At 47.9% G+C, this 19,800-nt stretch overlaps 1 protein-coding gene across 1 annotated transcript; it reads left to right on the top strand.

Annotated features, from left to right (window-relative positions):
• Positions 1–210: 210 nt before the first annotated feature.
• On the top strand, positions 211–19,479 carry LOC144168339 (uncharacterized). The gene is made up of 3 exons (XM_077697345.1): positions 211–297; positions 17,357–17,518; positions 18,842–19,479. Exons 1-3 carry the CDS (start codon positions 211–213, stop codon positions 19,385–19,387), a joined length of 795 nt encoding a protein of 264 aa, XP_077553471.1. The 3' UTR covers positions 19,388–19,479.
• Positions 19,480–19,800: the final 321 nt, after the last annotated feature.

Raw genomic sequence — 19,800 nt, 5'->3', positions numbered from 1 at the left:
CCTGTAGTATTTCTTGTCTAAGACCCGTCGGAACAACGCGAAGATAGTCTCTTCCGTTCAGGGCGAAGTTTCGTTTGTAAAGGGCGTTGTTTAAAGAAAAAAAGTCCATCTATGAACAGGTTTGGATTGTGCGTAGTTCCCCCTTCCAGAAAATCTAGAAGTGGCTGCAACTTGACGCCTTCCCTTTGCTGATCGGACAAAGCACCGTCGATGGCACCAAGCATCGATGGCACCAAGAACCGCAATATCGTCATCATCTTCCGATCCGGGGAACTCGACTGGAGCTCGAAACAGGCAGTTGGCATCAGAAGGTTGTTTCCCTGACTTAAAGACAACCGTCATAACAATCTCCTGAAGTCGGAGGCTCCAGCGAGCTAGGCGATCATTGGGAATTTTCAAACTGGCCAACCAACAAAAGGGAGTGGCGGTCGCTAACAACTCGGAATGGGCAACCGTAGTGGCACCGCCGGAATTTCAAGAGTGCCCACACAACAGCCAGGCATTCCTCCTCTGTAGCTAAATAGTTAGTCTTCGCACGGGACAGTGTTCTTACGTAAGCAACCACTTTCACCGCGCCATCTTGCCATTGAATGAGCACTGCTCCATGACCAACGTGGCTGGTGTCTGTATGTATTGTAGTGGCTGCATCTTCATCGAATTGGGAGAGCACAGGCAGAACTTGTAACGCCGCAGGTTCCCGAAAGCAGCCTGCTGCTCAGTGGTTCAAAGGAAGGCGACGTCATTGCGGGTGAGGCTTGTTAGCGGAGCCGCGATGAGGGGAAAGTTTAAGATGAAGCGCCGGTAACAGGAACATATAGGCCTAAAAATCGCCGTACGGCCTTTTTGTCGGCAGGCGTCGGGAAGTTGGATACGGAGGATACTTTGTCAGGATTGGGCTTGATGCCGGCGTGGCTGACAACGTGGCCCAAGAAACGGAGTTCCTTGCACCTGAAATGAAACTTTTCCGCTTTAAGGGTGAGACCAGCTGCTCTTACGCCGACAAGTACACAGGAGAGTCTTTTCAGGTGTTCTTCGAAGGTTGACGACAACATGCTAACGTTGTCAAGGTATACCAGGCACGTCTAACACTTGAGACTGGACGGAACAGTGTCCATCTTTCGTTGGAATGTTGCCGGTGCCGAGCCCTAGCCGAAATGGAGGACCTTAACCTCATAAATTCCGTCCAGTGTTATGAAGGCTGTTTTCTGGCGGTCGTGCTCATCCGCCTCTACCTGCCTCTACCCGCTTATTAAATCCATTGACGAATACTAACGGGCATGGCGAAGCCTGTCGAGGGAGTCATAGATCCGGGGCAACGGGTACACATCTTTCTTTGTCACTTGATTGAGTTATCTGTAAGCTACGCAAAATCGCAATGTGCCATCCTTCTTTTTGCCCAAAACGACGTGTGATGCTCACGGGCTTCGAGAAGGCTGGATGACACTGTCCCGCAATATCTGCTCCACTAGCCTGCTAATTTGCTAATTGCGCCCCGTTCCTTTGGAAAGACACGATACGGGTTTTGACGAAGTGGTCGCACAGTATCATCAACTATGATGCAATGTTTTGTAAGCGGAGTTTGACGTACGCCAGATGTCGAAGAGAAACAGTCCTTGAAGGTCGTCAGCAGCGCGAGAAGTCCTTGTTGTTCCCTAAAGGCAAGCCGGAGTTGACATCGATGATGGGATCGGAGCTGGTTTCACGAGGTGCGGTGCCTTGTAACGGAAAGCAGCCTTCGCTATCAGCGATGTCTTCGAAATAGGCAACTGTCGTGCCTTTGGTGACATGTTGGCTTTCATTGCTGAAGTTAGTAAGCAGCAATACTGCATGGCCATCGGCTTAGTGCAACACACCTCGAGCAACTGCGCTGCCATGATGGAATAAAAGTACATCGATTCGCTCTGCTGTGCCGTCAACAGTGCTGAACATGTCGCAGTGAACTGAAACTGCATGCAGGACCGCGGTGGTATTTTCACGTCCTCGTCAAAAACCCGCAAAAGGCGCTCGGCATGCTGTGAGTTCTGGTGGGCGGTGGCTCGACGAGAAGGTTATTAGGGGTTCACAAACGTCGATGACAATGTTGTACTTCCTTAAAAAGTCCATCCCTAAAATAAGGTCCTTGCAGCGCTTGGCGAGGATCACGAAACTGCCGACAAAATCAGCGCCAGCAATAGTGATTATGGCGGTGTGCTTTCCCCACTGGCGTCATAATTTGGCCTCCAGCAGATCGAATCTGAAGTCCATACCACGGCATCTTCACTTTTCATAACCGATCGGCGATGGTCTGACTAATTATGGAGTAATCTGCACCGTTGTCATTTAAGAAAAACCACTTTATGACCATCTATACAAATGACCGGGGCGCTCCCAGCATGGGCGAAAGACATTCTCGTGGTATCCTTTCCTGTCGGAGACGTCGAGCGGTTTTGAAGGTCTTGCACTTGCGTAGGTATGTTACGCGCAACCCTGCCTCCAGAGGTTGCTGCTTTTAGTTACCCCGCCTAGGGCTTGGGGATCTGCCTCGCAGTATCCCTCCGAAGTTCCCTTGGTTAGGTGAAACGTCGTTCGCTGGGGACGGTGAACGTGGTGGACGGATCGCCAAAGAGTCTCGTTTCGCTGCAAAGTATTACTCAATAGCAGAGGGCCTTTGCCCAAAGCTAGGGCGCGGAGCCATGGAGCAAATCTGGGAATCCCAATTTCCCGGTACGGACAGCGGCGACAGATATGCCCTGCTTCGCCAATGTGAAAACATATTGGCCGGTTGTCATTTGTGCGCCAGACGTCGGACTTCCGCAGCTGTCGTCCAGCTAAAGTGTCCATTTGAGGACAAGGATGTGGGCTTGTGCGCACTGCCTGAGGCCAGGCATTGGTCCGAGGCACGAGGCACCCGTTGAGGCACTGGAATGGTCGGTACAGGTGGGCGGCGACGGGAATTCGACACTTTGCTTGTTTGGATTTGTTGTGGCTTTTGTTCCCGAATGGCCAAGACTTGGTGGATCTCCTGACGTACGACGTCGGCGACAAAAGCATGCGAAGATTGTGAAAAGCCTATCCCGTCCAGCTTTAGTTCCTTACTAACTATCGATCGTACGAGCGCACGCAGTGACCTGACACTGGATGTAGTCGCCGCAGAACTAGCGCTTGGAGAAGCGCGGTAACACGATCATACTGCCGGCACCTTTCCTGCAGGGCACGCTCGATGGCTGTAATCTCCTTAATAAAATCCCTCACTATACGGAGTGGATTTCGTACGAAGCCATCGAACAGTTGTTCCTTCATACACGCATAAGATGCCGTAATTTCTTCGGTTCTGACATTTCGGGGTCGGCTCTCCGGAAGAGGCGTGCCATGTCCTCTGCAAACATCGCCACCGTCTCGTTCGGATTTTGGATGCGAGACTCCAAAAGGTGCTGAGAGCGGTCACGGCGGTCGGTGCAGGCGAACGACTCCAGAAGCTCTTGGCGAAATTCCTTCCACGACGTCAGGCGTGCCACCCGGTTTTCAAACCAGGTCTGAGCACCCTCTTTGAGCAAGAAGTACACATTTCTCATTATTTGGTGAGAATTCCACTGGTTAAATGATGCGACGCGCTCGAACTGCTCTAGTCAGTCTTCGGAATCTTCGAAGACCACACCACGGAACGTTGGAGGAGTGCGCGGTTGCTGGAACGTTACATGAGAGGCAACATTCTGCGCCATTACTTGCGGTTGAAGTGCTTGGCGTTTTGGCGCGTGGCAGAGTACCCAGTACTCAGGAGACAGACCAAGTTGGCGGCGACTGCTCCGATAACCGTTGTTTCAACAGGGCAGGGCCATACCGGGCTTCCAGGAGGGGTCCTGGACATCGGGAAGGCACACCAAGCCCCTCCCCAGTGACGCGTACAGAAAATGCGCGTTTGGGTGTGTTCGTAAGTTTCACACAAAAGAAGCTAATAGAAGAAGCGACGGAGAGGAGCGCCCTTGACCAAGAAGCACTCGAGCTGCCAGAGCAAGCCACTGAGGATGATGCGTTCCGGGTAGCACTCGTTCGTCATCGTCGTCGTCTTGGCTGTGATGTCACAAATTAAAAGTTCATTCACATGTTTGTGGATGCATGGCAATAGTCCATATGCTCTGTTCCCAACCCCTTTATCTTCCATCATACACTTTTTTCACCAGGGTGTCTGGCTGCTTTCACATAAAATCGAAAAATAAATATATAAATAAATGAGTAATAAATACCCCCAGAAGCTGCAAAGCTTGGTAATAATTGGCTTCGAATATGTCAGTGTCACAAAAAAGTTGCCCCGCACGTATTTTATAGTGTCAAGTTGCTCGCTTTTTATGTTGGAATGTTGCAATTCCTGTTATGCACGAATCCAGGAAGCGGTTTCGAAAATGAACTCGCTTTATGCAGGGATAATTTCGTGTGGTTTCCGAGGAACTCAGCCCTTTTTGCCAGCGGATATTGCCTTCTGTCAACTGGCACCCTTTGAAAGATTTCGAACAAAGAATTTTTGCAGCTGATTTATAACAACATATTTTGTGCCTGTGGTGAGAGCTAGAGGGTAAGGGAAAAATCCAGGGTCAGCTCCACTAACGTGAAACCTAGGGAGGGGCGAAGCATGTTGGGTATACGGGCATTGTTGGCGCGTTGGTGTTTTTGCCGACGGAGATAATACCGCGGGAAAGGAGGGGGGGGGGGTTGAAGTGTACAGCTTTGCTGTAGAAGTCTTTTGTCTTTGAAGGCCTCTAGCGCGAGGCCCAAACGAGTGTCTCGGTGTTTTCAGCTCGCAGCCCTTTGGCGGCCGTCTCTGGACTGAGCCGGTTGTGGGCGCAACCGAGGGAACGATGTCCTGGACCTACAAGTGAAAGTAAAAGCGAACGATGAAAGAAAACAAAGGAGGAGAGGGTCGCGAAATTTTGAGGGAAGGGCGGTTCGCCGTGGCGGCGCGAGCCAGGGCTCTCCGCGTCCGAAGTATGCGGGGTGGGGGGGGCGCTTCAGGGTGCGCACGCGAGAGAGAGAGAGAGGTACACTTTGTTGAGCCAAGCTCTGTTACGGCGACGTGGTTGCCGCTGGCTTTAGCCTGGCGGCGACACTGGCAGCCCGATTCGTCAGGGAGGCTTGAACCGCCGGATCAGAGCTGCCCAGCGTCCTCTCACAGTGCTCGTCGGAGGTGATGGAGAGAACATGATCATTGGGACTAACCCACATGGTGTGGGTTTGTGAATGGCCTATGAGATGGGCCTCCACAAGCTCCTCCACGAGGTTGTGAATTCCCAAGCTCTCAAGTCTGGCAGTGGAAGTGTACAAAGGGACCGGTAATGCAGCCTTCTAGGCTTTCCTGATCAGACAATTTTCTTCAGTTCAGTGGGAGTGACCAGAAGGAAGGGGTGAGTATGTGATGCGGTTTATGATAAAAGCCTGCACAAGTCGCACTCTGTCTTCCTCCTTAAAACCTCTGTTCCGGGCGGTTATGCGTCTAATAAGCCCGATTGTTTGATTCACGTGCAAAGAGAGCTGTAAGATGTACTGAGCGGTAGCCCGGTTACGTTGGATTAGAAGACCGAGTATACACACAGAACACAAATAAGCCGGAATGGGAGTAAATGGCTTGTTGCGTAACTCAGTACCAATTCGGAGTTTTCAAAACTCCTTCCAATAGGAGTTTAACCTTACACCCGTTATTTACGTAGTTTTTTCAGTAGCATATGGGAGTTTCATTTTACTGCCACTACAATGGGAGTTTCCAGGGGTGCCATTGGAAGTGTATTGTTTCCTCCAACTGGGAATCTTGAGGGGGCGCTTCGGGAGGAGTGTTGACCTGCATTCGAGTTTTTTTTCTGTGCGCTTGATATTGTTACGTGGCGGCAGATGACACGGACCATGTAGCGATGAAGCGATGTATTTACATAATGGTTAAAGAACTATTTACATGATGCCAAAATGGAGCCCGGCCTGGCAGCGCGGCGCACACAGCTCTTCTTCGTCGTCACAATCCTTGTTTGTGGGCTATGGCGCCAAGGGGATTGTCCGCCATGTCCCGTGACAATATAAGCGCCGCAGAGGAATTTATTACTGTATTTCGGAGTTCTTAATGAGCGCACAGGCCGCATTTTCATTTTTCGTTTAGGATTACGTAATTTCTAATCTTTTTCCGCTTCAAACGTTGAATGGCGAAACGGGAAAAGTTTGTTTTCTGCACAGTCAATTTATTGCATAAAAATACATAAATGCGATATACGTGTGAACACTTTAATAAGACAATAAAAACAGTGAATCAACAAAACACCTGCATCGAGAACACAAGGTATCTTGGTAAGAACTTTATCTACTACAACACTCCTCAACAAAAAAAATTTAAGCCTTTTGCAAACAATGAGGTACGCATGCCGTCGGTGCGCTGTTTGCTTGCACCTGCCTCCCAAACGATGACGTTGCCGCACGTCCTGGCACGTTCCCCAGGAAGCTACAGCAGCACATGCATGCATTACAGGGGTAGCAAAACGCTTTAAAACTGCTGCAACAAATACAGAAGCATATTGGGCATCTGACCTGAAAAAAAAAGAAAGAAACAGCACTGCAAAGACGCTGAACTCGTCACTCTTGTGTCCAACTTTCCGTAATGTATGAATGTTTATTTAAAGCTACACAAAATTTCACTTCCGTTCGAGACACCTGCGCTCACTAGTTCGTGAAAACGAAGTGCTGTGCTGTTCGAAAGGGAGCGCAAACCTTGTGGCGACCAACTTCTCAAAATGCTTCCTGTCCCTCTTTTCTTTGCGTGTAGTGTTCTGGAAGCGAGCTTCAGGTTTAACCACCCGCACTGCCCCTCTCTCCCCTCACCGAAAGTTAAGGAAAAATTTCGGTCGGTATGACGCCTGCACCTGCCCCCCCCCCCCCCCCCCCCCTTCAAAAAAATAAAAAAAATTAAATAAGCAGTCGTCCGTCGACTCTACAGAATGCTTCCTCGAATGGCGTTTGCTGGTTATAGTTACACGCGCCTAGCGTACGGAGAGCTCCCACGGGACCCCGACCTTCCCCCTTTCCAGTGAAAGCCACTAATCGCCGGCGGCACGCGGCAGTCCCCCTCCCCGTAGCAGGCGCGGCTGGCACCACACGTACTTCTCAAGAAAAGCGGCCGCCCTGCGACGTTTGACCGGCCAACTTCACCTTCGCCTGCCAGTAAGCCACAGACACAGCCAAAACGATGTATGCCTCATCGTTTTCTCTGCGGGCATTTATCTTTCGGTGCGGGTGTTTCTCAAATCGTCGAATTACATAGAGAACATTGTAGATCAAATAAGACTATTCTAGGCTAGTGACCTCAGGGCGCCAAATCCTCTCTATCAAATGAGGTAATCCGTACGGCATAAGACAGACCGAATGCAACACGCGCTTCATTTGGGGCACAGATAACAGAACCCGGTGCAGCCGGGCGGTAACAACAAAACATAAACAAGCCCAATTAATGCATGGTTCTCGGCAGTATGGTATCCAACGCGGAGTGTAGATTTGGGCGAGTTACCTGCAGCGGCGGGTTGGGGGCTAAGGCGTTGCGCTGCTGAGCGCGAGGTCGCGGGTTCGATTCCCGGCCGTGGCGGCCGGGAATCGAAGCGAAATTCTGATGGAGGCGAAAAGCAAAAACGACTGTGTGTACTAGATTTCGGGGCACGTAAAGATCGCCAGGTGGTCAAAATTAATCCGGAGCCTTCCACTAAGGCGCGCCTCATTCCCTGCGTTGTGTCGGCGCGTTAAATCCTACAATCAATCAACCAAATCAAGAATTTGGCGAGTTGCAAATCTACAGTGAGGATTCGACAACGACAAGACAGCACGACAACGAATGACACAAAAAAGATGCGAATTCCAAAAGTGAACTATAAGCACCCCGGATATCGATCTACAGAACGGACGACTTATAACGATAATGCTTTATCAGATCATCCGTCTTTCCCCCATTTAGATAATCACGTTCACAAGCGGACAAGTCCTAGTTGTCATTGAAGACAATGCAGCTTTCCAAGAGCCATGGCGGCGATGCTTTCAAAAGCCAATCGCGCCTAATCTATTCATTGTCAAGATGCATCTGTTTAGAATTCAAGCTTACCGTGGTGGGCCGAACCAGTTCGGCGCACATGACAAAAGTGTAAGGATGCCTGTGAAAGGGGCAGTGCAGAACTTTGGAAAGAACAGCCTGCACTGAAAAAAAATGAGGCGGCCACACAGGCCCGTACCTCAACCATGCCGACTGTATAGCAATCAGGCTGTTTGCTCACCCCATAGCTCACACTGACGACACCCTGGTATTTTTCCCCGAAGGAATAGGCTCAATTAAACTAAAAGAGTGCAGCGTGCCTGAGCTTATGAATATCTCCAGGAGCACTATGACCTGAGGTTCTATGTCCGGAGCCAGAGCCTATGTTAATATATAAATACAACGTTTATGTTCTTTTATAAATCACGAATGCTGCCATTGATAGTTTCTGCACTGCATCAATAATGCCTTTCCTGGAGCTAATCTGCGACGTAACTGATGTGCGAATTTTACTCTGTATCCGAGTATATCACGTTGTTGATGACGTAATATGGAACAGTTTGATGTACACCGTGGCGAACGCGCAAAGTTGTTTCCCCATTGTTGTCATGTGTACTGCGCTGTGCAAAAAGAGACGTCCGTTAATCAACTTCAAGCGTAAAACCACCCCTAAAGAGGATTTTTAAGGTACCGTCTTGTGTTACGTAATAAAAAAGTTCCGATGACAAACGAGCTGATCCACAAGTACACTCTAAGAAAAAAGGGTAGAAAAAAGGAGGAAATCGAGGGTTTTCTCCCCCGGACCAGCGAGATTCTCCCTTTTGATAATTACACGCAGCGCCCTCTGTACGGCCTCCACGAAACACCGAAACGGGGGAGGAAATATTCTCCCCTGTCGTCTGCAATCTGCTGTCGGCGCCGACGCCGAAAACGAAACCGTTCATCGTTGCACTGTGGCTTTCGCCGATCGGGCGCATACGACGACTACGAGCAACACCGCCCCTTGCGGTGTGCTGCTTGCTTGTTTTCTCGCCGTCTTTTAAATGCAGATAATTTCTTTAACTCACGATGTCACCCGGCGGTGGCGTGCCTCGACGTCCGCAACAGCCGTTCCAGGCGCGCCCTCTCCCCCACTCCTCCTCTCCCGCATCACGCTACCATCCTCGCTCTCAACAACAGGTCCACACCCCTCCCCCTACACTATATAAAAAAATAATACTTACCGGCGCCTGGTTTCGATCCCACGACCCTGCGGGCGTAACGCAAGGTACATGTTGCTCTACCCACTGCGCTACAAAGCCGACACAGAATGGAAGGCTACGAACACGCCTTATATCCTTGACTCATTCAAACTACGTCAAGAAGCTGCTGATACAACACATTCACTACCTGTGGGCGGAACGCGAGGTACATGGTACTCTTCCCACTGCGCCACAAAACTGACACAGAATGAAAGGCTACGAACGCGCCTTATATCCTTGACTCATTCAAACTACGTCAAGAAGCTGCTGATACAACGCATTCACTACCACCAACTCCCCAAACACTAAACGTTAACGCAATACACCCACCCCCTATGCGACGCATTTACTCGAGTCCCCCTCGCGGGGAGATGGGCCCTTTTTTTGTTATAATTACCATCTGCTCGCCACGCTAACGCACGGCTCGCCAGCCGTGTGTTTGAAGCACATTCTGTGGGCACCGCTGCATGCTTGCTGTGGGCGACTCGCCTGCGCCCTGTTCAACGTCACCACTGCATTTGTGGACGTTTTATACTGACGCCCAAGGGTAACAGAGGTCAGCGATGATAGTAAACTGCCCCTTTTTTCGTCAACGAGCACGGACCGCAGCATATTGACGCATCAGTTACCAACAACAAAATGCCCCCATTCGGTAACATCTTGGCTGAATGGTTGCCAGACCAGCGGTGCGCTCTACGCTAAAAGAGCGAAGGCGAGGCAATGCGTGTCATTACCCAAACATACCTGCCGTACTGTTTCGTGAAAAGTTTTTTCTTCTTTGAGCTATTTTACTGTTTCTTACAAAACCTCAAATTAATAAAAGTTTGCAATTGCACGAGTTTTATTTGATGAAATAACAAAACCCACCTAAGCCTTACGCACTGCCGTGGGTTATCGAAACAAGCAACGAGCTCATTGTTCCTACTTGAATTCTCGGCGATCAGGGTTATAAATACTTTGTCGCCGTTTCAATGTTTAGTTGTGGCTTGTGATCATGCCGACATGTGAAAAGTGTACTATATGTTGTGGTGTATACGTGTATTATGCTTGCGATGTTGTGGGTTGCGCGTGTATTGTGCGTTGGCAGTGCCTTTAATGAAGTGTATGTCGCTGTGTTGTGCTATGTTTCTTCCCAAATATATGTTGTGCTATGTTTGTTCCCAATATGTGCCGTGATGTAGGCTAATAATATACGTTATGCATAAAGGAAACCAAGGAAACGCCTTGATGTAAGTGCCCACTGATGGTGATGCTTAGTAACTGCCCCTCCCCACCCCTACTTTTTTTTGCGTCATCTATCCATCATTTTAAAACGTTTACGATTGCTTTACTTCGAACACGCTAGAGGGCGAGCATTGTCATCTCCTCGCTCGGACGGATGCGACAGCGACGGATACGTTTTTCGTGTTGCCTGCATTGCCTATGCGCTGAGATTTACGATTGCAGACGATCCGCGTTTTGGTGCATCGGTTGTAGCAAGGTAAGGCGACTAACAACAACTGGTTGTTCTCAAACGGCCGCATTGGACGCTTGTGAGCTCGTGTGCGGTGAACGGCGGGGTTACGAGCCTTTCGGAAATAAAGGCGGCATTTTGAAAGCAATCGGTATGACTTCTGCTGTGTTTACGGCGGCGCGTCCGCGGAGTAGGCGGGCGCGCAGCCAAACGAATGCAAGAAGTCGCGCATATACGATTGGCGACATCGATTGCTAACCGCAGTTCTGGTGCTTGGTAGGTAATTTTTTGGTTATTTTAGCGCATTTTAAGCGCACACAACCACAGTAACCTACTTATTTGTACTTCCTCGATCCTCAAACCGATCAGCTTGCTAGGCCTTTCTCGCATGACAAGCCTTGCTTGGGTGACGCTGCCAGGGGAGGAACGCTTCTCCATTAGCTCACGAAAGGGGGAAATCTTCCTCCACTCCTAGGGGTAGAAACGCGCTCCTCCCTCTTAAAGGGAGAATATTTGTACCTCTTAGGGAGCAATATATGATACATTCCTGTTCCACCCTTAAGGGAGAAACTACCACACCCTTTTTTCTTAGAGTGCAGAGCAACAAAATGTTCTGGAATGCAAAGGCTCATTATTAAATAACAATGGCCTCCCAATAAAGGGTTCAGTTTGCGCGCACCCCGCAATGATCACAGAGATAAAATTGAAAAGAAAAACAAGCGTCAGTATTCTACTGCGTGATTACACGCAGCCTGCGCTTTCAATGGTTGCTGTTTACACTGCGGCCGCAATAGGCTGTGCCCGAAAGCAGGGATTAGTTTGGACGCTGATCATTCGTCAAACGCACGCTACAAGTGTGTTAGCTTTTCAGGGCGACCAATTCAGAAGTATCTATCTATGTCGAAAAGTCATTGGAGGAGTTATCCTCTCAAATTGTTCGGCGGAACTTCGTTAAAGGTAATCTACGACACTCTACAACGGAGGAAGCAATTACGCCCGGGAAGAGATGCCTTGCACCGATTTTACTGGGATGGAATTTTTCGCCTTGACAATTCGGTTGCAATCTGCTAGAGAAAACACTGGGACTCAAACTGTCACCACCACCAAAGTGTATTTCTAGAGCAGATTTGCGCGCTAACAAACCTACAACGGCTATGCCCCGTTGTGAGCAACCTAGAACGTTTCTTACACATAGAAAGGACCCCCGAGGATTGCACAGTGTTTGGGTACTTTAAGAGAAAAATATATGGTAAAGACTCCAGATTTGTTCTCCTTTTGAGACTCATTGCAAAGCCACGAATCTGTTTTGTACAGGGGAGTTCCCGTCTGTATTAAATCTAAGGAGTCTACCACAAGAAAAAGCGGTTCCGTTTCAGCTCGGGTGGCTTCACATCGCCCCGGTTCAGTTCCGGTTATAATAAATCCCTTCCCCCTCGCTAGGTGAAATTATTAATGAAGAGCAAGAGCGAATTAAACTGTGCCGTTTATCCTTGAAAGCTCAGTGTGTATTGAGACGATTACAGGCATGGCGTTAACCACAGCCCTTCGCATCCTCCGCGTCGAGGTGGCAGATGGTATTTACACTTCCCTAACACAAACCATAAAAACAACGCTTCCACACAAACAACCGCACGCACACACGTACAAACACGCCCACATATGGTTGCGCACATGCTGACACACAAGAGATATTTGCGCTTGCAACAAAGAGCACGTTTACCGCTAAACCGATATACGAGAAAGGTAACTTCACTGCGGTACCGTAGCGGATAGTGCTGCCAGCGTTCAGGCGCGATGTCGCTGCTCCGATTTAAATGAAACCGCGGGAACCTACGCTAGGACAGGAGCTTCAATGGTAAATTATGACGTGGCAAGTACGAACACACGCCATGGGACATATGTACCCGGGCTGCCGTTAAGCGACCTGACGACGACTTCCGTGTATGGCCATTGATGAACCTCGCTATTGGAGCTATTTGATGTGTGTTCTGTGCCGGCGAAAGTGTTAATAATCCTTGTGAATAGATTTTATTTAGCTAAAGACAAAAAATGCAGGCAAGTGAACTAGAGACTCAGTATACAGTAGCCTGGCCCCATGGTTGGCTGACAGCTTTGGCAAGAACAATTGCCTGTGTAACTGCAATATTCCCCATTTCGGTTTTCATTAAACGGTGTGCTGTCGTGAAGGCAAACTCTTAGAGTTAAGGAAGCATTATTCGGTATTTTGTTGCGTAACAACGCGCAACAAGCGCGCCAATAGCTTGTCATCTTCTGTGGCCCAAAAAGCCTTTTGAAATTTTAATCTTAGTGTCTCCTCCCACGCTTATCATGAAGGAATTATTTGAAGCAATTTGCTTTTCCCTTCAAATCTGTTGACAACCTACAAACCTCTATTGCCACAAGCTGCCTCTCAAGCCTGCTTGTGCTTCGCAATATTTCTTCGCTTCCACTTCTTCTGCTAAAATCGCCATTACCTTTCGAAGTTCCCCATCACGCTCGCAATTGAACGGCTGCGGCTTGCATGTACGGCTTACCCCGTACACATTTAAATGCGGTATCGTTGAATACCTGTGGTAGATGTGGAATCGAATGTAGCATAACAAAATTCTTTCTTCAGCAACCTAAATACTCCATATACATTGCATTTTTTGGTCACCTAGAATAATTTCTTCGTAGTCACGCCTGCAGAGTGTAATATAGTATTTTTGAAATAAATTTTATTTCAGGCTCAGCCAAGCTTCTGATGTAGGAATCGACGGTATACATGTGCTAAGTTGTTATTAGTGCACGTTCCGCGCCACACCTGCCCCGGTATCCTCAGCTATGACGAGAATTTCAGCGTACGGGTATGCAATTACAAACTCAAAAAGGTAAATTATTGCCAGAACAAGGCGATAAGGAGAGCAGGTAGAATCTGAGCTAGCTGCTTCATACTAACAGCAGAGCTATTGTAGAAGCCGTAAGTTAGCCGTTGCAGGAAGAAATACCACGAATATGTCGAGCGCTGGGGAACGCGTGCCTCGCCGCGATCTCCGAGTACCCGGCTCGCGCAGTAGCTTCGGAAAAATTCTGCAGAAATTCAGAGAATTATCTACTAATGCGTATCATTCTAATGCCGCTTGTCCTGAGTGTGAGATTTTGTTGTAAAATGTTCGGCTTTTTCTAAGTCCTGTCCGACCAATTATCTCTATTAACACTACTATAACAATTAAAAGTGGAACATTCGCGAAATCTCCATTATTGTGGAAATGCAGGGCGTTAAATACGGTTTGCCATTTTCTGTACTATCTTAATACTTTTCTTATTTTTTAGTTTTTCCAAATTTTGTCCGACCAATTACCTCCATTTACGTTTTGTAGCGAATGCATTTCGAACTTTGGCGAAATCTGCATTATTGTGGAAATTCAGGGCGTTACACGATTCGCCATTCGTCATATATTACTTTATATATTTTTTTTATTTTTCTGTTTTTTTTTGCAAAATGTAGTTCTACCAATTATTTCCATTTACGCTATTAAAACGACTGAAGGTGAAACTTTTGTGAAATCAGCATTATTGCGGAAGTGTCATGTGTTATACGTTTTGAATTTTCCCTATTTTTTGAAAGTTCTTTTATAGTCTTATTTTTTCAAAATTTCGCCCGACCAATCATCTCCATTTACGTTATTACAAAAACTAAACCTGGAACTTTCGACAAATCTGCATTATTGTAGAAATGCAGGGCGTTACATCGTTCACCATTTTTCGTAATTGTTTTTATACTTTTTATTTTTTCAGTTTTCAAAATTTCGTTTGACCAATTATCTCCATTTACGCTATTATAACGGCTACAGCTGGAACTTCCGGAAATATGCATTATTTTGGAACTAACATGCATGATACGTTTTGCCATATTACGTAATTTTTTGACATTTCTTTTGATTTTTTACTATTTCTAAATTTATAGTGATCATTTGTCTCCCAGAAGGCCCCATGGAGGTGTAGGCCCCCGCCGACACTCAGTACAAGTTTGTGGATTTTCTTTTTCTTTTTTCGCTCAGACGCAAAGCACCAAAGGTTAATATCACCTGCAGCATGGAGAAAGTGTGATATTTTATTTTTGAAGCATTGCACTCTGCTCTCGCTTCCGGAGTGAAGGTATGCTTCCACAATTGCTGCACACCTTTTCGGCATGTCCCCAAGAATAAACCATTTATATTCTTGTGAGTCATAGGAAGGGGTGGAAACGAGTGAGCGATTACGGGGTTGGCCGTACGCGAAAGATAAAAGCCACAATTGCACTATCTTGACTTGTCAACAGATGGTCGACCTGTTTCGTTATGAATATGTAAGCATTATTTCTTTCTTTCTTGGAGCTCAGGTTCAGGCTCGGCGTGCTAAAAATGCAGGGTTGTTTTCGAGTTAATTTATCCCAGAAATGTCGGTTCGATTGCAGTTTTCTGTTTGGGTTTGGCTCGGGTTCCACACCCTACTAAATTAAGCCTGTTATTAGAAGAAGGATGTTAGTACCCAGAAGGCAGGCAACACACGCACCAAGGACAACGGTACTGAGGAAGGTTGCGCATCTTTCATACATGATTTACAAGGCCCCAGAGTTACGGCAGAGCGATGACATCAAAAACAATAAAACGTTCGTGCGAGAGACATAAAGCGAAATCAGCGACGTAACAAAAATGGCGTAACCGTGACATCCTCCACGAATACGCGTTACGCACTTTCGCCATGAAGGCTCAAGGTTTAAATTACCGTGCTTAGTCCACCACGCGCTGCCCTTGCAGCACCTCGTGCTCTGGCGGTCAGTTTGTAAAAGTAAAGTTAAAGAAAGAAGTGAAACAAACAAAAGGAGACCACTGTTTTCTGTCGTGGCCGCGAGGGGCTGACAGCGAAACCTTCGCCTTGGGGCCGTGGGTATAAAAGTGTACTGTCCGTTGTGCGGACAGACACGTAACATTCCTCTTCACCTCAGTTCTGCAGATAAGACCCAGCGGATTAGTCAAAGCTACTTCAGCGCTAGGAGCGCCTAGACCTTCAGAAATGTTCGCAAAGGTGACGTTTTTATGTATTCCTTTACAAACTGCACAAAAGAACTTACATAACATAATTTTACAGAAAGCGGTACAGTAGGGACATTATATATTTAAGGCGATACATATTGTTGTTTTTAACGTTGTGTAGACCTTTCTCGGCGGAAGTACAAGAACATAGTGACAAGTTCCAAGAGACGTTTTGCAGCGAATGGTACTCACGATGTGAGCGAGCTCTAACTCAATGGACGAGTCGCCTTTAGCTGTAATATTTCATTCATGAAATCCAGCCTAAAGAGTGCTAGTACTAAAGATCATTACTTGACACAAGCTTGAAAGCAGGCTAATTTAACCTAAGGGTACACTTTCTTTCTGCTTGGCAATCGAACAAACAACAACGGTCCTTCCAAGAGTTTCACCACCGTTCGCACCTCCAAACGTGCTGCTCGAGCCTTGTTTCGCTCTGCGCACAAATTATTACCAGTAGAATTACGCAACGTTGAATGTTCTAGTAGGTCGTGCGCGCCATTTTTGTCCTCGTGATTCTTGGTACTCGGTTTGCATCACCTGAGCTGGAGTCTGCTGTTGCCAATATTTATTTATTATCAAACGATTGCAACGTGTCACACGATACTACAGTTATTGAAGTGCAATAAGTTTATTTTCTCTTGCTGTTTCATATGTCGGAAAGCATTTTGTAATTTCTCTGTTATTTGTGCATTAAGACTGTTTCTGTTGCTGCCCAAGGGGGGTTGAAGCTTGAGGAGGATACACGTCCTTTGGTTTGCCTCGCGGGCATTACTGCACTGTCCTGCCCAAATGGAACAATAAGTACAATACAATACAATACAACATGAATTAATCTCGCACTTAGTTAGTATGCCTACTAATTTGGGCAACTAATGTATACAAATATTGAAAGGAGAGTAATTCTATGAGTCAGAAGCCTGCCGTTAGCATCTGATTGTAAATCCGCAAGCCAATCCGCAAAGCGTTGCACTAATAGATCGTGGAGGCGGCATTGCACTATTTGGTCGAGCACTCGAAGAATGTACAAGACCTGAGCTTATACCCACAAAACAATTTTTATTCATTGCGTTTCAAATGCAAACTGCGAAGAAAACGGAAATTAAGCACAATTACGTTAAGTCATAAGACAAAAGCGTGAAGGAAGAAATATGTTTACTTCAGCTACTGCTTGTTTTGGTACCAATTTTAGGGGCCATACAGGGAGGGGTGCATTGCATGTTGTCTATTCTGGCAACAAAATCTTCTTTGTATTTTTTAAGCAGCTTTTCCCCAGACACTGACTGCGTCCGCCCGTACTTGCACGGTCCTATCCGTTGAAGTATAATTTCATGCCCTCTTAGAGCTTATGACTGACTGTCCTGAACCGTCTACGTAGCGATGAGGCGTGATGACGTTTGTTTTCTTTTTTATTTTTCTCTCTGCGTTCGCATTGGCTCTGTCATACCCCAGAAGAGTCCGAACTCGATGCCGAATGTTGAGTTCTAGCTCGCGTGACTTCCGTGTGGCCGCTGGGCGGAGTCGCTGCCGTTTCAGCTTCAATTAACCCGTGGTGGTTGAGTCCAAGCCCATTTAACGTTTCCACCGTATGCAGGTTCAACTTCTCCTGGTGTGCTTGGCGGCGAGCACTCATTCACTCGATCACCATCGCCCCGCTGGTCAGCCTGGCTATAGAGGAGCTGGCTACCCAGGATTCGCCGGGTACACCGGTCGAGCTCCGGGGAGCCCTTATGGGTCGTATGCTGACTACGCCTCTGTACGTAGCGTAACGCTGCCTTTGGGCTGAAAGCTGGGCCGCTACCTTCTGTACCCTCCGCGGTGGCTCAGTGGCTAAGGCGTTGCGCTGCTGAGCACGAGGTCGCGGGTTCGATTCCCGGCCGCGGCGGTCGCTTTTCTGATGGAGGCGAAAAGCAAAAACGCCCGTGTGCACGAGATTTCGGCGCCCGTTAAAGATCTCTAGGTGGTCAAAATTAATCCGGAGCCCTCCACTACGGCGCGCCTCATCGCCTGCGTTGCGTCGGCGCGTTAAGCCCTACAATCAATCAATCAGCTACCTTCTGTCTCGACTATTACTCAAGCATCTTCTTTCAAATACAGCATATCTTTTTTTTACGGTATTCACATGTGAAGTGCTCCTAGTGAAGTGCTCCTAGTGAAGTGCTCCTAGTGCATAGTAGAGAATCCTGTACCCCTTCAGTCTTACGGTGATATTGGTTGAACGCGAAGCTTTCTCGTGTGAATTTCTTAGTTGTCTCAGTTTGGCTTCGACCCGCACGCAGCTTGGACTTTTGATCGCAGCGGCTTTGACTTTGACCCTTCGACATTTGATTTCAGGCAGAGAAAGCTTCACGTTCAAGTATTGTCGTCGTTTAACGGAAGAGTACATGATTTCTCTAATTTTGCGTCTTAACCCTCTCCAAATGCAAACTGCATCGACCGGGCCAGAATTGCGCAAGTGGATAGACGTCGGCTTCATAATGCTAGAAACCGATGTTCAAATCCGACCACGGGAAGCAGTTTCCTTTCATCTCACCCCAGATCATCACCGTCATTAGAGAAAGTTAACATTCGAGCAGTGCGTTTTCGGCACGACCTAAGCCATCAGTGTGAGATAGAAAGCTTACCTTTAAAATCGCCTCAAAAATTGGGAGGAAATTTAAAAGATCAGGATGCTATGAAATCAATCTTAACGAGGTACAGTTGTGTGAATCTCCACCTCAAGGTTATGGTACACGGTTAGCCCTTTATAAGAACGTGGATAAACAAACCGCTCCTGCAAGATCCCGGACCCTTAATAATTAGGTCTTTGAGCCTTTCCGCGATGATGCCTAATGATCGCCTTTCGATAATCCCGTCTAACTTAGCGAAAGGAGCCAATATTTGTTTACAGACTTTTTATTAATCTACGGAAATTTTTAATCGACCAACATTAGGGTTAAATACAGCTGCTGATTTATAGCGTCATAAATATATTCACCATCTAGCCCTACCGGAAATAACTCGAAATTTATGCCACCGCCCCACATCCTGCAATATTTTCAACTTCCCTCGCGGAAAAAAAACGTACCTTGTTTTCCAGCCACCCGAGCCGTACAACTTCGGCTACGACACGGTGGACGAGTTCGGCAACCGGCAGTTCCGCAGCGAGCAGAGCGACGCCAACAACGCCAAGACCGGCTCATACGGATACCGGGACGTGAACGGCCTCTACCGGCGAGTGAACTACGTGGCCGATGCAAACGGATTTCGTGCCACTGTGGACACCAACGAGCCGGGAACAGCTCCCGGTGCCAGCGCAGACGTCGTTTTCAACGCCGCGCCAGTCGTCCCTCCCGTTCCTTCGGGAGGCTCCCTCGCATACGGCGTCGGAGCCGCGGCGCCTTACAACGGCTACGCCGGCAACGGGAGATACGGATACGGCGCGTTTGGGCGTGCTGGTGGTGCCTACGGCTCCGTCCCGTACGGCGGCTTCGGCGGCTCCCGTGGACGCCCGTTCCTGGGTGGTTACGCCAACGGTTACGGGCGCTCGGTCCTTGCAGCTGGAAGCTACAGACCGGCTGGCTACGCTGTGCCCGGCAGATACAACGGCCTGGCTTCTGGCCCGTACGGCTATCGCCGCCGTTAACAGTCTTTGGAGCAAGAGAAAACTAAACCCTGTTTAAGTGGATGATACCGTTGTTGGAGATGAGCCTCGTATACCTGCTTGCTGAAAAATAAAAAAAACGTCGTAGTTAAGTATGGAATTTCCTTCGTTCAGTCTTGATTGATTGATTGTAGGGTTTAACGCGCCGACGCAGCGCAGGCAAAAAGGCGCCCTGTAGTGGAGGGCTCCGGATTAAATTGGACCACCTTCGTTCCGTCTTGCTTGAGCGCTGACAATAAACATACGTGGATGTCATTTTTGCCGCACGAAGAAGACTATCGCACCAACGAAGAAAAACACATATAAAATATATATACTGAGCTGTGAGATATGATGCGTACTGGCGACACCGGAAAAGGTTTCTTCTTCTTAGAAGGAACGGATTAAACAGAGTA

Source organism: Haemaphysalis longicornis, unplaced genomic scaffold (genome assembly GCF_048455015.1).
Source record: "Haemaphysalis longicornis isolate Haplotype H1 unplaced genomic scaffold, Haemaphysalis longicornis Haplotype H1 scaffold_2, whole genome shotgun sequence".
Lineage (NCBI taxonomy): Eukaryota > Metazoa > Arthropoda > Arachnida > Ixodida > Ixodidae > Haemaphysalis > Haemaphysalis longicornis.
The sequence above is the reverse complement of the archived record's forward strand: the minus strand, read 5'-3'. Positions and strand labels throughout refer to the sequence as shown.